This window comes from Mycotypha africana (assembly GCF_025528875.1).
Source record: "Mycotypha africana strain NRRL 2978 chromosome Unknown BDF20scaffold_2, whole genome shotgun sequence".
Lineage (NCBI taxonomy): Eukaryota > Fungi > Mucoromycota > Mucoromycetes > Mucorales > Mycotyphaceae > Mycotypha > Mycotypha africana.
In genome coordinates this window covers 1,609,949-1,627,413 of record NW_026515726.1, presented here as the reverse complement: position 1 = coordinate 1,627,413, position 17,465 = coordinate 1,609,949, and the positions used below count along the sequence as shown (strand labels likewise).

General features: G+C 40.8%; 9 protein-coding genes across 9 annotated transcripts; 6 read left to right on the top strand and 3 right to left on the bottom strand.

Annotated features, from left to right (window-relative positions):
- Positions 1-233: 233 nt before the first annotated feature.
- On the bottom strand, positions 234-2,338 carry BDF20DRAFT_814138 (arsenite-resistance protein 2-domain-containing protein; the record flags this gene model as incomplete). Its single annotated transcript, XM_053076947.1, has 5 exons — positions 234-355; positions 431-813; positions 910-1,670; positions 1,742-1,852; positions 1,934-2,338. Coding segments are annotated over 5 exons (1,782 nt in total), but the record flags the coding sequence as incomplete, so codon positions are not given.
- A 1,036-nt stretch (positions 2,339-3,374) lies between these two features.
- Positions 3,375-4,458, top strand: BDF20DRAFT_815167 (Gar1/Naf1 RNA binding region-domain-containing protein; the record flags this gene model as incomplete). Its single annotated transcript, XM_053077053.1, has 5 exons — positions 3,375-3,434; positions 3,474-3,561; positions 3,643-3,921; positions 4,023-4,169; positions 4,253-4,458. The coding sequence occupies 5 exons, from the start codon at positions 3,375-3,377 to the stop codon at positions 4,456-4,458; spliced, it is 780 nt and encodes a 259-aa protein (XP_052939230.1).
- A 924-nt stretch (positions 4,459-5,382) lies between these two features.
- Positions 5,383-8,163, top strand: BDF20DRAFT_292883 (P-loop containing nucleoside triphosphate hydrolase protein). The gene is made up of 4 exons (XM_053075123.1): positions 5,383-5,859; positions 5,944-7,281; positions 7,380-7,733; positions 7,813-8,163. Exons 1-4 carry the CDS (start codon positions 5,497-5,499, stop codon positions 8,041-8,043), a joined length of 2,286 nt encoding a protein of 761 aa, XP_052939229.1. The 5' UTR covers positions 5,383-5,496; the 3' UTR covers positions 8,044-8,163.
- Positions 8,164-8,322: 159 nt separating this feature from the next.
- Positions 8,323-9,202, top strand: BDF20DRAFT_814874 (uncharacterized protein; the record flags this gene model as incomplete). Its single annotated transcript, XM_053077027.1, has 2 exons — positions 8,323-8,667; positions 8,747-9,202. The coding sequence occupies 2 exons, from the start codon at positions 8,323-8,325 to the stop codon at positions 9,200-9,202; spliced, it is 801 nt and encodes a 266-aa protein (XP_052939228.1).
- Positions 9,203-9,246: 44 nt separating this feature from the next.
- BDF20DRAFT_292780 (uncharacterized protein) lies at positions 9,247-11,202 on the top strand. The gene is made up of 7 exons (XM_053075121.1): positions 9,247-9,452; positions 9,544-9,580; positions 9,653-9,775; positions 9,849-9,983; positions 10,073-10,189; positions 10,280-10,480; positions 10,560-11,202. Exons 1-7 carry the CDS (start codon positions 9,337-9,339, stop codon positions 11,154-11,156), a joined length of 1,326 nt encoding a protein of 441 aa, XP_052939227.1. The 5' UTR covers positions 9,247-9,336; the 3' UTR covers positions 11,157-11,202.
- A 46-nt stretch (positions 11,203-11,248) lies between these two features.
- BDF20DRAFT_910407 (uncharacterized protein) lies at positions 11,249-11,746 on the bottom strand (the record flags this gene model as incomplete). Its single annotated transcript, XM_053083701.1, has 1 exon — positions 11,249-11,746. The coding sequence occupies one exon, from the start codon at positions 11,744-11,746 to the stop codon at positions 11,249-11,251; it is 498 nt and encodes a 165-aa protein (XP_052939226.1).
- Positions 11,747-11,909: 163 nt separating this feature from the next.
- BDF20DRAFT_292858 (uncharacterized protein) lies at positions 11,910-13,007 on the bottom strand. The gene has a single exon (XM_053075122.1). It carries the CDS (start codon positions 12,797-12,799, stop codon positions 12,074-12,076), a length of 726 nt encoding a protein of 241 aa, XP_052939225.1. The 5' UTR covers positions 12,800-13,007; the 3' UTR covers positions 11,910-12,073.
- Positions 13,008-13,461: 454 nt separating this feature from the next.
- Positions 13,462-14,680, top strand: BDF20DRAFT_292749 (uncharacterized protein). The gene is made up of 2 exons (XM_053075120.1): positions 13,462-14,474; positions 14,592-14,680. The coding sequence occupies exon 1, from the start codon at positions 13,697-13,699 to the stop codon at positions 14,210-14,212; it is 516 nt and encodes a 171-aa protein (XP_052939224.1). The 5' UTR covers positions 13,462-13,696; the 3' UTR covers positions 14,213-14,474; positions 14,592-14,680.
- A 1,343-nt stretch (positions 14,681-16,023) lies between these two features.
- On the top strand, positions 16,024-17,327 carry BDF20DRAFT_952519 (glyceraldehyde-3-phosphate dehydrogenase 1). The gene is made up of 2 exons (XM_053084884.1): positions 16,024-16,354; positions 16,449-17,327. Exons 1-2 carry the CDS (start codon positions 16,059-16,061, stop codon positions 17,164-17,166), a joined length of 1,014 nt encoding a protein of 337 aa, XP_052939223.1. The 5' UTR covers positions 16,024-16,058; the 3' UTR covers positions 17,167-17,327.
- The last annotated feature ends 138 nt before the right edge of the window (positions 17,328-17,465 follow it).

Below are 17,465 nucleotides of genomic sequence, written 5' to 3'. Positions count from 1 at the left end.
AAAACGGATGACATATCTGAGCTTAATTTCTAGCTTCACTGTATCAAAATGAGTATTTGTTCTAGGCACATATAACCTCTTTTCCTCATGTCAGTGGGACGTTTTTATTCTCTCAACTACAAAAAAGAAGAGAACGAGGAATACTTATAGAATATGTATTGTTATATAGAAAAGGAGGAAAAAAGAGATAGAAAAAAGCAAAAGAGAAAAAAAAACAAAACACAATGTCTTGATCAAAAGAATGAAATGTTAGAGTCACCTTCGGCAGGAGCATCTAAGTCAACGTACGATTTTACTTGACGGGGATCTCTAGGCATAGGGCCATCAAGGTCCATCATAGCACTACCAGCAGGACCTGCACCAGTACCTCTCATATGTAGGCCTCCGCCTCTACCACCACTGGGTCCGCGGCCCCAAGCACCAGGATCACCGCCAGAACCAAAACCAATACGTGGAATTTGGTCCCAAGCAGGAGGCATACCCATACGAGGATGCATCATGAAAGGTTGCCCAAATGGCATACCCATTCCCATCATAGCAGCGGCAGCAGCAGGATTGCCGTTAGCAGCACCGCCAGGTCCATTTGCATTATTGTTATTACTAGGTGGAACAATATGGTTGGGATCACAAACATAATTATTATAGTAGTCTACTTCTTGTTTAATCTTATCGGTTTCTTCAGGGTGCTTAGAGAGAATATGCTTCTCAACATAATCATAGCCCTTGAAAGCCTTAGAGCACTCGCCTACTTGACACTTATATTTGGACTCATGCTCTTTCAATACGTGTTTCTTAACAAATTCGTCAAGCTCACTATGTCGAATAATAGACGTAACAAACATTTTAGAAAAAGAACAAAAAAAAATAGCCTACTGTTGGCTTTTTTTTTTCAAAAAAAAAAAAACTTACGTTTGTAAAACTCTTCCTCCTAATCTTGAAAGTTCATGGTCATCAGGTGTATGGATTTTGAGTGAAATTCTTTGATCCAAATTCTTTAACCACTGCTGAGTTTGTCTTTCAGTCTTAGCTGCTTGCTTGGGATCTGTTGTTTCTTCGTTGTTAGCAGCGGTACTGTTAGCAGCAGGACTACTTAACACAGTACGGTAATGAGGATTACAACATCTTCTATTTAAATCGTCGAGTGAATCACACTCAAGTGCACAATAGTAGCAATACATATGTACTCTTCTCAAATAAGCAATGATCAAATCCAAAGACTTCTTTAATTTACGTCTTTCTTCTGAGTTTTTATCGTCATTGACGATATCTGAAGCAGGTTCATTGTCTGCCATCGCACCATTTCCTGACATTTTTTCAATACGCGACTCAACTGCTTTCAATCCTTCAGGCGTATCTTCACCAAGCATGGTTTCGAACGCAATACAGATCTCTTTGGCTTGTTCGAGATCTTTCTGTAATCTCTCTGTTGTATCGGCAACATCCGGTGTTGTACGATGTGTGCGATTTTGTTGCATAGCATTATTACTATCTTTACGATTCATAGCCAGATGGAAGATGAAATCATCTACCTTCTGTCCATCAAGTTGCTCAAATACCTTTTTCATATCAGTTCCTTCTTTGAATTGAATCCAACCCACACGATGGAATTTTTTATTAGGGCTTGGTTCAGAAAGAGCCAAATAATCAAAACCCTCTACTTTGCAACACATCTTACGAAGAAATGGGGGGGGGATAAGTAAAAGAATCCATCATTTCAGAAATGAAAATAAAGTAAACATACCTCTTTAATTTTCTTTCTGGCAATAGTAGGTGGTACAGTTTTGATAACTAATCTTGATTCATATTCAGCATTAGCATCCTCTGCTGCTGAATCGACATTCATTTTGTTATCCTTATTTTCAACATCTGTCTCTCCTGTTGCTGCTGCTGCTGCTGCTGCTGCTGCGTTTCCCTCTTCAATTTTAACAAATACATCCGTGTCTGCTTCATCTTTTTTATCAAAATTAACATTGTCAAACTCTCCTTTTTCTAGTTCAACTAAAAATTCTTGCAGATAGCGGCGTCTTAGCATCTTCACGTCCTCCTGTCGAGGAATGGACAGAGTTGGATGGTATTTTTCTTGAAACCATTCTTTCTCTTTGTTGGCGTTGAAGAAGGTAGTCAACTGACGAGCAGCGAACTTTTCTCTATAAACGGCAAATCTTTTCTGTAATTCTTCGTCGTCAATACGCTGGTTATTAGAAGTTCTTTTCATGTACTCGGCAAATTGTTTAAAGGAAACTTGATAATCGAGTTGTAAGGGGTCCACTAAAGGATATCTGTTCATGGGACCGTTCCAACCATGATTCATCATAGAAGGGTTCATCATGTCTAATATTCATTCAGTTTGATCAGCCTTTTTTTTTTTTACCTTTGAGCTGGTAGTATAAAACTTTAAATGTTTTTACCCATCATTGGATAGTTAAAAGGCCCTGGACCAATAGGAGATTCTGGTTTATGATGGTGAGAATGGTATGGTGGATGATGATGACGGCTACCATATCTTGAACCATAACCACCGTCACGATGGTCATAAGGTGAACTGTAGTAATCATCAAAATCCATATTTCTATGGTTTCTCCTCATGGGGGGAGGTGAATAAGAAGGTCTTCGTTTATGTCGGCGTTCTTTTAAACGTTGGTGGGTTGAGATGAATGTTGATAATGTCCATATCAATGTCGAGATGAAGGTAATAAAATGCAATCAAGAGAGAGAGAGAGAGAGAGAGAGAGAGAAAAGTATAAAGGAGTAGAGAGATAGAAAGAGAAACATAAGAATATAAGAAAGAGAAGAATATAAAAAGAAAAGCTAAAGAAAAAGAGGACGGCGATGCCGAGAAAGGATCCTCCATGGTTTGCACTTTTCCATACGGCAGAACCAAAGGAGCATCCTTATCGTCCATGCCACCTTCTTCCGACTATTGTTCGTTGAAGTAAGAGAGATATATACCTTCTGGTGGAGTTGGACTGCGACGACCACGTTTTTTTCTACCATCACCATAACGATCGTAATCATCAGTATATCTATCACGTTCTAAACTTCGTTCGTGACGAAATTTATCACGGCCATGATTCCGTGACGTCCCTTCATCATCTGACCAATCCGCAAATCCCATTGTGAATTATTGAAGGATTCGAACGAAGAGAAAAGAAAATGGGATAATGAATGTTTTAAGGAGGTTTCTTTTTTTTCCTGTGCAAAAAAAAAACCCAAAATGGTTGTGTGTGTGATGACGCAAAGAGATTCCGAACGTGACAAGCTATTAGGTAATTTCCAATTCAAGTAATAAAAAAAAATTTGACATGATGGATAAGTTTGGCTTTCTGTTTTAGAGCTTTACACACAGCCTTTTTAACAATAACAGACACTTCAATATGGGAAAAGGTGGATTTGGTGAAAGGCGCGGTGGTCGCGGAGGTGGTCGTGGAGGTAATGTGCTCCGGCCATAGGAGAGCTTTTTTATATTATAACAGATTTTTTCTGAACTTTCATCATGGGCGATCGGTCGAAATATAGGTCGTAGTGGTGGATTCCAACAAGGTCCCCCTTCAGAAGTCGTAGGTAAGTTTTACAGCAGATATAACATGATGGTAGTAGAATGATTGAATGCAGTATATTGACAGAAATTTTACAACGGTATAGCTGTTGGTAGCTTCATAAGCGCCTGTGAAGGTGAAATGGTCTGCAAGTTGGATAATCCCAAAGTGCCCTTTTTCAACGCTCCTATCTACTTGAAAGACAAAACTATGATTGGCAAACTTGATGAGATTTTGGGGTCTCTCACTGATTCTTATTTCACTGTCAAAATGCAAGATGGCAATACAGCAAATCAATTTAAAAAAGATGATAAGGTGTATATTTCAACCGATAAACTTTTGCCTATGGAAAGATTTTTACCAAAACCTAAAGTAGTTGGCAAAGGTACGAAATAACAGACGATCCATTTTTTTCACAATGACAACTAGCACAAAGAAGGGATACGAATTGAAGGTATTCATGAATCTTTCTATCATCATTTTTAGTCTCCAAACCCACCGGTTTGCAAGGATTGGTTGAAAAGAAACAAAAGTCCTTCGATGCTGGTTTTGGCGGTAGAGGTGGTGCCCGTGGTGGCCGCGGAGGAAGCCGTGGTGGAGGAAGAGGCGGTAGCAGAGGTGGCTTCCGTGGAGGTAAAAGACATTATCGGATTAGAAATGATGAAATGAGTAACCTTTAACATATCATTTCTTGGGGTTTTTTTTTCGCGTAGGAGCTACCGGTGGTAGAGGAGGACGTGGTGGTGGAAGAGATGGATTCAATAATGGCGGTGGAAGAGGTGGATTCAATAATGGCGGTGGACGAGGTGGATTCAATAATGGCGGTGGAAGAGGTGGATTTAATAATGGCGGTGGAAGAGGTGGATTTAATAATGGTGGATTCAATAACAACAGATCCAGCTCACAACATACCACTTTTTAAGTGGAAGCACGAGCATTATATTATTATTATTTTCCTCCTTATGCGCTGTCTATGTATATTTTTTTGTAAATAAGATAATCTGGCATCATTAAAAACAATTCGTGAAACTTGACAAAGATCGAGACACCAGCACTTTATCAAAATCCTTCGATCATGTTTAAAGATGGGCAGGTGGATCTGAGTTCGGGGTGACCCAACATTGATATTTGTCGATTCTTTTTTTAAAGAAACAGGAGCTTTATTTGATAGATAAAGACATGAGAATATGAAGCAAAGAGTATTTGCCCAGCCATAATGTTGATGAGTCTTATATGAATAAGTAGACCTGTACCTATCATCATGCATTGAAAAGCTTTTTGGAAGACGCAGGATTTTAAACAATCGCTGGGCCATCTTTGTACTGTCTAACGATCACTATTGGTCAAAGAATAATTTTCAGTTATTCCAGGCTTAAATGAGGGGAGCAAATAAGCAGTACAGTTGGTAGCAAACCTATCGAAACCCAATTGATATTTATTGCTGTTTCCACATCAGTCAATCTATCTGTGATACAGCTTCCCATCATTTATTCAAGCACTGATAAAATCAAAACACATGATTACCTCTTCGTATGCGACTCGCCGAGTATCAGTAAATGATTCATTTTGCTTTTTCTTTTTCTTTTTTTTTTTTTTGATGTCATCATTTACTAAGCTTGCGAGTTATCCGCTTCATTATACGTTTTCAGCGTCGATCCCCTACTTTACTATTCTTACTATCTCTAATGATACCGAAAATAACCTATTTCTATCGTCCGTTTCTGTCTGTCGCTTGCCCGCCGACAGTCAGTTGACATGGTAAATTAGCTTTCTCAGGTGCTCGTAATACCTTTCTTCCAGCAGCGGAGTTAAAGAGTGGGGTTTATTCCTCCCGTTATGCAATTGTGTTTTGAAACCTTTGTATACGATTTTGTGGAGAAAAAGAAAAAAGAAGCATTAGTTTTTGGTTTTTTCTATTGTTTATACTTTTTTTCTTTATTGAACACTATCGCATCATTCTATGTTCACCAAAATGCAAACTGTTTATTATTATAAACCGCTGTTATTCCGAAGAATAGCAACACAAGTGTCCCATTGTGCTTTCGTCAAGCCTATTGTATGCAGCATCCATCATCAACGAACACATTACCACAGTGCCGATTTCAGTAGTGGTGGTTTATTAGGCAAAGACTCTACCAAGACGAGTAGCAACAACCGAGGTAGCGACTACGGAGGCAGCGGAGGCAGCGGTAACGACGGCTATGGACGAGGTGGAGGGGGAAGTGGTAGTAGCTTCTTCAACAATGACCGTAGTCCGATACCTCCACCTAATGAGATGTCTTACTCTCATTTAGAGTTAACACAGATGACCGACCCACGCACAGTAAAGTACACTTCATGAAAAGACAATGGGGGGTATAAAATAGGCTGTGAGTTATTAAAGTACTTTTTTGTTGGCATGTCGCAGATTGTCCAACATCTGAATGACTATATTATTGGACAAGAACGGGCAAAGAAAACACTCGCTGTCGCTATTTTTAACCATTACAACCGAGTCAGAGCCAATTTAAGAAGACAAAGGCAAAAAATGATACGTGAGCATCGTTCGAATGTCCTCATAGATGAGAGAATGTTAGCGGAACAGCAGCAGCAGCAGCAGCAGCAGCAGCAGCAGCAACAACAACAACAACAACAACAATATCATCACCATTACCAACCGACCAGCAACAATAATATACCATCGTCATCGCAGCCACAGCAGCAGCCGCAGCAGAAAGGATCCAAGGCCTATTACTCTTCTTCGATACCCGCTTCACCTGGTTCGTCGGAATACATCCATGGTTTCGACGCTCGAAATAGCAGTAAAGCTACAGCGAACCATGTTGAATCTGCCAGCGGAAGTGATAGCAAGAGTAGTTCTTCTTCACAACAACAACGCCGTGCATGGTTAAATCAACCTACGGATGGAAATTTCTCCTCTTCCTCTTCCTCCTCCTCCTCCTCCGATAACTATCTATTTCAAAATAATCAACAGCCATCGCCACCACCCCCCTCACCCCCGTCTTCCTCGCCGCCCTCCCCCGCTCTGTTTGGACTCGAAGGAGAAGAGTTGGAGGAGGAAGAAGTAGAAGACGAGGATGAATGGACGGTGCATGATAAAAGTAATGTTCTGCTCATTGGTCCTACCGGCTCTGGCAAAACGTTACTGGCCAAAACACTGGCACAAATTCTCCAAGTGCCCTTCTCGATGTCAGACGCTACACCGTTCACGCAAGCCGGCTATGTCGGTGAAGATGTCGAACTTGTGATTCACCGTCTATTGCAGTCGTGTGATTTTGACGTGCGTAAAGCCGAAACAGGCATTGTGTTTATTGATGAGGTGGATAAAATTGCAAGAAGAACGGACAGCGCAGGTGGAAGTGCGTCGAGAGATGTGTCAGGAGAGGGAGTGCAACAATCGCTGTTAAGGATGTTGGAAGGGACCATTGTCAATGTGACAGATAAATCAGGAGGAAGCCATAGTCACGCTAGCGGCCATCACCATCCCAGTCATGGCAGCAGTAGTAGCAGCAGCAGCAGCAGCAGCAGCAGCAATGGCAACAGCGGCGGCCTCTTGAGTAGGAGAGGACATAGTTTTGCAGGTAGCAATAGTAGTCCTTTGAACAGTCCAGGCGGGCTGATGATGAGCTCTCCGCCTAGTGGAAAAGGCGAAACCTACTCTGTCGATACCAGTAACATTCTGTTTATTCTCAGTGGAGCCTTTATTGGTTTGGACAAAATCATTCATCATCGTGTAGCGAAAGGAGTAAGTAGTCTTTTATTTTTTTTTTTTATTTTGTTTTTTTTTCGATAAAGTTATGTTTCTCATGTGTGTGTGTGTGTGTGTGTGTACTCGAACTCTAGTCGATTGGTTTTGATGCCCACTTAAAGCCGACAGACGATGACAGTTTCTTCAAGAATGGCAACAACAACAACCACCCTAACCCTTTGCAACAAGTCGAGCCTGTGGATCTTGTGAAATTCGGTTTTATCCCTGAATTCATCGGCCGTATACCCGTTGTTGCCTCTGTGAATGAACTCAGAGTCGAAGATCTTGTGCGTGTTTTGAAGGAACCGAAAAACTCATTGCTGAAGCAATACGAAGGCTTGTTTCGATTATACAATGTTCGTTTAAGGTTCAGTGAGAAAGCTTTGGAGAGCATCGCTAGCCAGGCTTTAGAAAAAAAGACAGGCGCCCGAGGATTACGTAGAATTATGGTGAGTTCCACTTTGACAGATAGATGAGCAGCTATTTTCATATCCTCACATTTTTTCCTCTTTAATTTTTGGAATACAGGAAAACTTATTGTTGGATCCCATGTTTGATGCCCCTGCTTCTTGTATCAAGCAAGTGATTATTGACAGGAAAGTAGTCAATCAAGAAAAGCCGGCTGTGTATATCACATCAGAGGATTCGCAATTGGCGGACAAACTTATCGATGAAGATGATGGTTTTATTTTGGAAGAACAGCCATCCGTCGTGGGCTCTGGAGAGGCGCAAGTACAAGAAAGGATTTCAAACGTATAATGAACAACTCCTTCCCACCCGCCGTTGAACGTCCTCTATACCTTCTTTCTCATTTATTTATTTATTTTTTTATAAAGAAAAATTGGTCAAAAGTAAATAGCCAATCAGATACTGTTGTTTGTTTTCAGCATTTTTGTTCCAATTTTCAGTGAGACGTGGAAGTGTGTATACAGTTCATGTTGTAGGTGAAGTTCTCTTTTTTAACTTTTTTAGTTTTTTTGGGAACATCTGTCCATCCAACGGTCATTGTACAAAGAGAGAAAAAAACAAAACAAAAACATGACGACGAAGCAACCTGCCCATTCCGTTTTGTTTGACAATAGTCAAGACACAAGCAATCAATATTACAACCCTACAACGAGCACATCAGCAGGAGATGGTCTACAATTTTATTCATCGAATTACAGTGATCAATATACACCAACGGGCTCATCAACCAACAACTATTACCACAGCGGAACAACAGGGGATATGCGTGGAGGAGGACCGGGAGGAGCGAATTACGATTACATGTCGGGCACAACGACGTATTCATTCTGGAGCGCGTTTGGTACAGGAGGATACGCAGACGAACCACCACTGCTGGAAGAATTAGGGATTAATTTCGGACATATCAAGACAAAGGTACAGTAGGAAGGGTCATAACGAGGTTCTTCTTTCAAGAGAATTAATTATATTTTTCTTTCATGTAAAACTATCCCAGAGCTTGACCGTTTTGAATCCTTTCCGTAAAGTGCCTGATACCATTATGGATGATGCTGATCTAGCAGGGCCTTTAATATTCCTCTTTTTATTCGGTACGTTTCTACTTTTGTCTCGAAAGGCGCACTTTGGATACATTTATGGTGTTGGTGTGATGGGCGTTGTCAGTATCCATATGATTTTGAATCTGATGAGTGAGAATGGCATTGATTGGTCAAGAACAGCAAGCGTGTTAGGATATTGTTTGATACCGATGGTGATGTTGAGTGGATTCAGTGTGGTATTAGAATTGAATAACATTATCGGTACAGCTTTGACGGTTATCAGTATTCTATGGTGTACCTTTTCCAGTTCAGGCATGTTTACCAGTGTATTGCATTTGAACGAACAGAGGGTGTTGGTAGCTTACCCGGTTGGCTTATTTTATGCTTGTTTTGCTTTAATGACATTTTTTTAAGATGCAAAATAAAGAAAGAAAAAAAAAAAAAAAAAAAAAAAGATGTCCGCTTTTTTCTTTTCCGCTTTTTTTTTTACAGCTTTTTTTTTCTTTTTTCTTTGATTGTACTTTGGGAACCTCTCATTCAATAGATTATGAGTCAACCAACACATCCAACAGTAGATCAGCAGCAACAACAAAGCGTCATCACACCTGAAGTTCACTTTAGAAAAAGACCAGCAGAAGCAGATTCTGTCTCCAAACACATAAAGTAAACTGACTGGATGGATCCCCTCTTCCTCTTTCGATAGTCCAACCTAACATTCCAACTTTTTTTTTTTTTGATTGTTTGTTTGTAAAAGAAAAAAGAGGCCTATTGACCGTTTCGCTCCTCCTCGAGTAAATGTTTTGTTTTATATCCATGTGGGGTTTGTCTAAGCTTGCTTGTTCACTTTGCATTCTGTTGAATAGATTGAAGCTTATATACCCGAATCGCAACTGTATACAGAACTATGTGAATTGGAAAGAAAATTAGACAGAGCGATTATGCAAAAGCGTCTCAGTATACAAGAGGCGTTGGGAAAACCAAACAAAGTAGGATCATGTGGAAAACGAAGAGTAGGAGGAGGGGTTTATTGATATGGAAACTGTATTCATTTAGGTGAAGCGTACACTGCGTATCTTTGTTTCCAACACAGCCGCCGATCAATCGAATCTGCAAGCCGATGAAGCCAACCCATTTGAGTCGAATGAGGATAACTCACCCTCGTGGATTTTACGAGTAGAAGGAAGATTACTGGATGTAAACTGAGGAGTAATCAGATCGTATCTGTCTGTCTGTCTGTCCCGCATGTCTAACTTTTTGTATTTTATTATCTATTGGACGATTAGCCTTTGATCCCTACGAAAAAAGCGCAACCTGTACAGAAATTCTCGTCCTTTTTCAAATCCATCATTATACAATTAGATCGTGATCCAGAGCAATATCCAGAAGGCAATCTGACAGAGGTATAAAATAAAGAGGCCCCATGGCTCATGGTGAAGGTAGGATGATAACCCCCCCCGTCCCCCCTTTTTTTTTTTTTTGTCTTTTTGTAGTGGCATAAACAACCGTCTATGGTTGATGTGGATGGAGTCGAGTTGAAACGGAAGGGAGATAAGGATGTGAATGCAAAGATTATACTGGTCCCCGATTTTACTCCACAAAAATACAAGACAAGTAAAGCGTTGGCGAATATCATCAAGCTCCATTTGGCTACGAAGGCGCAGATCTTGGCTGAATTGAATCACTATATCAGGGTAAAAATGAGATGGGGGAAGAGAGTTCACATGGGTTTAAGCCATCGATTCTAAGTAGGAACCCCCTCTTGCCTTTTAGTTAAACCACCTTCAGGACGAAACAGATAAGCGGAAAATCAACTGCAACGATGCTTTAAAAGGACTGTTGGATGGATTGGAAGTGGTAGAATTCAAAGATTTGCCCCACTTGCTCTTTATCGAACACTGTCATATAGCTATGCCAGACCCTATTGTGATTGATTATACCATTCAAGTAGAAGATGGCCGCCAATTCCATCCTCCTGTGTTTGCGTATGATATGGAAGTGGAGTTGGATAGCCTTCTGCGTCAGAAAATGCTGAATACCGTCGCGTCGAGCAGTCCATCTCAGAAGGAAATCCTAAGTTTAGATGACAAGATTGTGCAGTGTACGCAGAGTATCAACAACAGTAAACAAAAGTGCGATTTTCTTCAGCAGTTTGCCACATCGCCTGTGCAGTTCATCCATAAATGGATCACAAGCCAGGCGTATGAATTAGAAATCAGTCTTGGACAAACCCATGTCAACTTGGAAGAAGTGCGACAAAGCGAATTCTACAAGCAGCCTTGGGTGAAAGAAGCCGTTTTTCATTATTTGACGTCCAAAACACAGCAACGTATGCAAGAATTATTAGCCACTCAGCAACAACAGAAATAAAAAGAGAACCCCTAGAGTAGTTTATTATTATTATTATTATTCTTATCATGACTGACTGACTGCCTGCCAGCCTGCCTGCCTGCTTATTCAGGCTAATCCATTCTTAATATATCTTTGAATAAAGTGGTTATTTCATTCATCTGCTTGAAAATCGTATTCACCGTCTTTTTCTCGTACTTGCTGCCATCGTAGACAAATGGGCTTGCATTCGACCCAGCAGACCTCCTTCTGGTACCTCGCCGCGAAGAAGCATCGTTGTGCTGTGACAGAGGTTCGCAAGCGGGGGGATCGTGTTCTTTTGAGATATGAAGGCTCAATTCTTCCAGGGCGTCTGTATGATACCAACAGCTGGGACAAGCGTTTTGCTGTTCGTCCCATTTTATTTTCATATCTGTTTGATAATTGTAATGACGATTCGCCGGACGTCTGACACCGGTGTGTCGGCTGGGGAGAAGGAAACCATGCTGATCACGGATATGCATGATGAGTCTGGCTGCTTTCTGGTAGGTAGGCCCATCGCCATCACAAAGATAGCAAGGGTAAACGAGTAAAAGCGTCTTTTTTTCTGTGGGGGCGAGTGCCTGAACCATCGCGAGGCAAGGATGGGTGATGGGGGGGGGAGGTGGATGGACGAGTAGTGCGTGAAGACTTTTTTGAGGGAAAAAAAAAGTCAAGGGAGAGGGAAAGAAAGAGAGAAAAGAAAAGAGACGTTTTGCTCACTCGACATACGAATAAAGTCAAAAAACAAGCCTAACACTTGACAACATTTCTATCCACTTGAATTGACCCTGTTTAGGTTCAAGTGATCCATGGGGGAGGGGGGGCGGGGGCGCACAATGTATTCATATAGAAAAAAAGAGAGAAAAAGCTTGTTTATTTTTGTTGGTTTTTATTTTATTCATTCTAGACGGGCTGAATTAGAGAGATTGAGAATGGCTGCTGCTATCAGGTGCGGTGGCAGTGAGGGAGGAGGGGTGATGGTGGTGGTGATCAACATGTATTCCTTCATCCTCACGACCAGCAGCTGCAGAAGCGGTGGCTGTGTTGTTCTGCGAAGAGGAGGCGGACGAGGAGGACGACGAGGTAGACGTGGAAGATGAAAACAACCTTTTGAAATTGTTGACGAGATCGTCCAACACACTGAATAATTCAGTTTGTGCTTGTTGGCTTGAGAAGGCTGAGTTGTTGGTATTGGGTTGTTGTTGACGCGTAGATGGCTTCACATTTGATTTGCTTGCAGTAGGCACACTTTTGCGTGCATTACCACGTTCCTGTGATCGATAGATAGAGGATGTTGTTGGATCATGTGTACGTCGCTGTCTTTCAGCGCTTTGTTGCTCTTCATAGTCACTCATGGAAGTTTGCAAATGTTCATCGATGATATGTTCCTTCAAGCGAGAAAGATCATCTGTATGCTCCCAGCAGGAAGGACAACCATGGTGAACAATACAAGATCCAGGTTCTAGCGGTGCTTTTTCGTAAACATACTGCTGTGACGGAGGACGGCTCGTACCAGGCCTTCTACTCGGGAGGTAGATACCGTGTATCCTCTCCATGTGAAGTATCAGGGCTTGCGGACGGTTGAAAGTGTTGCGGCATTCGATGCAGGTAGACGCAATGTACAGTCTGGTTTTGGTGGTCATGGTAAAAGAGAGGTGAACGGAAAGAATGAGAAACCTATAGGTTTACCTATTTATAACCCTCTTGTCATATTCGTTTCAAAAAGAAGCAAGCTGTTTCCATTAGGATGGTTAAAAAAAGTTGCCAACCTTTCTTAATTTGGGTTCTTAGCAAAGTTTTCCTTTCTTCTGAGAGGAAGAAGAATGAAGCCCATTCTCCACATGTCTCTTTCTATCACTCATAGCATGATGGCGAATGACTGCTAAAGTCAGCCAACACGTTTGCTCATGAAGGTCAGGGTGAAAGTAGAGCTCAACACGATCTTAGCTTCTTGGCATGCGTCGGCCCTCCTTTTTGTCGCTCAAAAGAGGGTTGAAACAATGATGACTATGTAATTCGTATCTACTTCTATTATGAAAGCACACAGTCTTTCCGTTCAATGCTGTCTAAACTGTTTCCTATAGATAGATTCCATTACAATCAAATAAAAGAACGCTTAGGTCATCCTGAATGACGAACGACAACGACAACTCGAATGAAAATACACACTGTTCATCCCTCCGTTGAACAATAGTCTACGATCACCACACATCTTTTTTGATGACTTGCCTTATTTGGTCAACGACGAATATATTTGTTTATTTATAAATTTTTTTTTTTTTTTTTTTTTCTTTTCTTTTCAACACTGGGAGAGAACCTGACTCTGAAATTTATCCCTATTTCGTGGAATGTGCGTTTATGCAAAAAACCCAAAGTGGCATAGATTCATTAAAACTGGACGGTTTTAGCTCCATGTTTATTTAAAAAATGGTTTGCGAGCCTTTACTAACGTCAGAAAGGGTTGTCTGGATAATGCAATGTAAAAAACATTCTCTTAAAACTGGACTAATTCAGCGTAGTAACTCTTTTTTTGTCAAACCATGATGGTTGAGATTTTCGGCGTTGATCGTGAAGGAAAAGAAACGCATCCGGGAAAACTCAAATCTAATAGTAAAAGAACAATGCGACATTCTTTTCTCACACTCACCTCCGTCACAGACCTTAATTTTTGTGACGAAAGCAGCCTGTGGAAGGTCCAAGTGAACGTACGCCGCTCCCATCCGAATTACTCTACAATCGTTGAAAAACGCACCTCTTCTCTCAACCGTACTATCACTGCTTGTTTGCGCTCTCATGGAACACCCTTTATTTCACTGATACTCTCTATCCTGTTCTCTTACAACCATGCATTCGGTGTGCGAATGGCTGCTGTGCGTCGTCCCCTTCCGATGGTGACACATCGAGCCGTGCAACCATGTCCTCCACCATTGGGTTCGAGACAGAACGTCTGTGCATGGAACGAGGTTTGCTTCCATTTGCATATCAAGTCGAGTGCATCTTTGTTTATCCCCATCCTCAAAACCGACAGAGATACATTCAAATCCAAGGATAGATAAAAGGGCGCGCTTTCTGTTGTTTGTTCGCGTGACAATGCATTTGAACGATGATCGAGCCCCATGAGCGTCGTTCGAGCCAGATGCCACAGCTCAGCTAAAAAGAGGAAAAGGAGATATTCTATGGTCCCTTACACAGCCATGAATAATGGTTACCCCGCAAACTTTTCAAAATGTACTCTTGTTACCGTCCATACGATATGTTTTTTCATGGCGCCCTTTCGAATGTGGAAAGATGAAAAAGAAGGGAAAAAAAGAATACATTGTACGTTAAAGAAAGAGGGTCCATGCATTTTTTTTTGCCTGATTTTTTTTTTTTTTTTTTTTTTTTTTTTTTTTTATCTGCTATATCAATTTATCTTTATTTTTGTGTATCTGATAGCATCTTTGAATTTATGGAACGTGATTGTTTATTTGATGAAATAATCTATTTATCTTTTTTAACCGGAGCAGATTCAAACCCAAAAGGCGAAACTGGGAAACATAGTAATCAAAAGAAAGAACCTTCTGGCAAAATGTATGACATTCAGGATGGACCCTTTCATTGATTCTGAAGAAAGAACTTTGGCTGTCTCTTCTATCACTTTGCTTGTCACGGGGACCGCCATTGAACACGAATACTGGAGGGTATCGACCTCTGCGTAGTCTATCTGATAATAAATTGGCTAAAAAAGAGGGTGAGACAATGTTGCCCTCTCCCCTCGAAAATTTAATCCGCAGTGTATTTTTGTAAAAATGGTCTCGTCATCATGCCACGCTATTTAGAATTATGAGGTGAAGGGGTCATCTGTATCGCTGATGGTAAAGACGGATCCATTGCAAGTTGGCTTATTGAATACTCTTTGCAAAATTCCTTATTTTTTTTTATTTTTTTATAAAGATACAACATATAGGCTAAACTTTAAAAACTTGTCCAATTTTTTTCATCCTCCACCATCATTTTTATCATTTCTTTATAATGAATAAAATCCCGCAGATCTGCAAAAAAGATCTCTGAAGCACCACTGATTGTACTAACACATCCATTTATCGATCTTTCTAAATCAAAGAGCGAGAGAGAGAGAGAGAGAGCGTTGTTGAATAGCATACCAGAAATCGATGACATAGCTTACGAACAACGGATGAACCATTTTGAATAAAAAAAAGAAAAGGATCGGGAAGCGTCTTTATGCTATTTTTTTTTTTTTTTTCATGCTTTTACGTTAGTGTTGCACAAGTATTATTTTTTTCTAATGGACTACGCGTTTGTTGTTGGAGCATAAGAGACTTTATGTGCTTCAACAGATGTCTAAACACTCCCCGCCGTTACATTATATCAGTGTCAAGAAGAAGCCATTTTTTAAACAATGACACATACGTCACGTCAATCAGGGCACTAGGTTGTAGATAACGTCCTCTATTGAAAACCATGACGTCAAATAACTGAATAAATATATCAACCAAGAGTATCTGTCTATTCTTTTTAATGTGGTTATCTCGAAACAAGAAACCAAGAGGAAAAAAAAAAAAAAACTTTAAAAAGCGGACAATCAATGACACGTTATCAAAGCTATATCTCTCTGTATCTTGCTTTGCTTGTCTTGGACTGATGAAAAAAAAATAAAAAAAAATATGTCTGACTGAGTCCATTTTTTTCCCTTTTGGCCTTTATCCCAAATCAGGTCACAAATTTTCTCTTTTATTGGATCCGAAATGCCCAATTCCAAAACCCAATTTAACCGCGAAAATACCCATGAAATTTGAGTGGAAAATTATATAAAGGTCGATATTTTTGAGCAACCCAAAAGTTTTCTTTTTCTTCTTTTTCTGTTTTTCCTTCAGATAAATTCTATATATTTATTAATTCACAATGGTTGTCAAAGTCGGTATTAACGGTTTCGGTCGTATTGGTCGTATTGTCCTCCGTGCCTCCATGGACAACAAGAATGTCCAAGTCACTGCCATCAACGATCCTTTCATCCCTCTTGAATACATGGTCTACATGTTGAAGTACGATACCGTCCACGGTCGTTTCCCCGGTTCCGTTGAAGTCAAGAACGGTAAGCTCGTTGTCAACGGTAACGAAATCTCCGTCCACACCGAACGTGATCCCTCCAACATTCCTTGGGCCAAGGATGGTGCTGACTACGTTGTTGAATCCACTGGGTAAGTTTAAAGATATCCGTGTTATTGGGGATGGCATCGTTTGACGTGTTTTTTTTTCTCTAATGTATCCTATTTGTCTTGTTTATTCCTACAGTGTCTTCACCAAGATCGAAGGTGCCTCTGCTCACTTGAAGGGTGGTGCCAAGAAGGTCATCATCTCTGCTCCCTCTGCTGATGCCCCTATGTTCGTCTGTGGTGTCAACTTGGATGCCTACAAGTCTGAATACCAAATCATCTCCAACGCCTCTTGTACCACCAACTGTTTGGCCCCTCTTGCCAAGGTTATCAACGATAACTTTGGTATCAAGGAAGGTTTGATGACCACTGTCCACGCTACCACTGCTACCCAAAAGACTGTTGACGGTCCCTCTCAAAAGGACTGGCGTGGTGGTCGTGCCGCTGCCGGTAACATCATCCCCTCTTCCACTGGTGCTGCCAAGGCTGTCGGTAAGGTCATTCCTTCTCTCAACGGTAAGCTCACTGGTATGGCTTTCCGTGTCCCTACTCTCGATGTCTCCGTTGTTGATCTTACTGTCAACCTCGAAAAGGAAACCACCTACGAAGAAATCAAGGCTGCCGTCAAGAAGGCCTCTGAAAACGAAATGAAGGGTGTCCTCGGTTACACTGAAGATGCTGTCGTCTCCTCTGACTTCTACGGTGAAAAGTGCTCTTCCGTCTTCGATGCTGCTGCCGGTATCCAACTCACCCCCACCTTCGTCAAGCTCGTCTCTTGGTACGATAACGAATACGGTTACTCCAACCGTGTCGTCGATCTCCTTGTCCACGCTGCCAAGGTTGATGGTGCTCTTTAAATAACTTGAACCTCATTTAAATCATCATTTTCTTTAATCCTCTGTGCATATAATTAAATTCATCCAATATATATATGTATATATATAAATAAAGCTTCATATCAATAAAAAAAAGAGAGCAGAATCCTTTCTTCTGTTCTTTTTTTTGTTTCAATCTGTAACATAAAATCAGTAGTATTGTTATACTTGATGTGCTTGTTGATATCTAATGTTCATATCTATGTCATAGTAAGAAAAAAATTTCTTGTTTCATGCTGTGATTTCTTTTCTTTTTTTTTCGTTCGGAAACACGCTAAACT

Coding starts and splice junctions, on each gene's coding strand:
- BDF20DRAFT_292883 (XM_053075123.1), top strand. CDS start 5,497: ATGTTCACCAAAATGCAAACTGTTTATTATTATAAACCGCTGTTATTC. Junction 5,860..5,943: donor AGATGACCGACCCACGCACA/GTAAAGTACACT, acceptor GGCATGTCGCAG/ATTGTCCAACATCTGAATGA. Junction 7,282..7,379: donor ATCATCGTGTAGCGAAAGGA/GTAAGTAGTCTT, acceptor CTCGAACTCTAG/TCGATTGGTTTTGATGCCCA.
- BDF20DRAFT_292780 (XM_053075121.1), top strand. CDS start 9,337: ATGAGTCAACCAACACATCCAACAGTAGATCAGCAGCAACAACAAAGC. Junction 9,453..9,543: donor TCTGTCTCCAAACACATAAA/GTAAACTGACTG, acceptor TGTTTGTAAAAG/AAAAAAGAGGCCTATTGACC. Junction 10,481..10,559: donor AATTGAATCACTATATCAGG/GTAAAAATGAGA, acceptor CTTGCCTTTTAG/TTAAACCACCTTCAGGACGA.
- BDF20DRAFT_292858 (XM_053075122.1), bottom strand. CDS start 12,799: ATGACCACCAAAACCAGACTGTACATTGCGTCTACCTGCATCGAATGC.
- BDF20DRAFT_292749 (XM_053075120.1), top strand. CDS start 13,697: ATGATGGTTGAGATTTTCGGCGTTGATCGTGAAGGAAAAGAAACGCAT.
- BDF20DRAFT_952519 (XM_053084884.1), top strand. CDS start 16,059: ATGGTTGTCAAAGTCGGTATTAACGGTTTCGGTCGTATTGGTCGTATT. Junction 16,355..16,448: donor TACGTTGTTGAATCCACTGG/GTAAGTTTAAAG, acceptor TTATTCCTACAG/TGTCTTCACCAAGATCGAAG.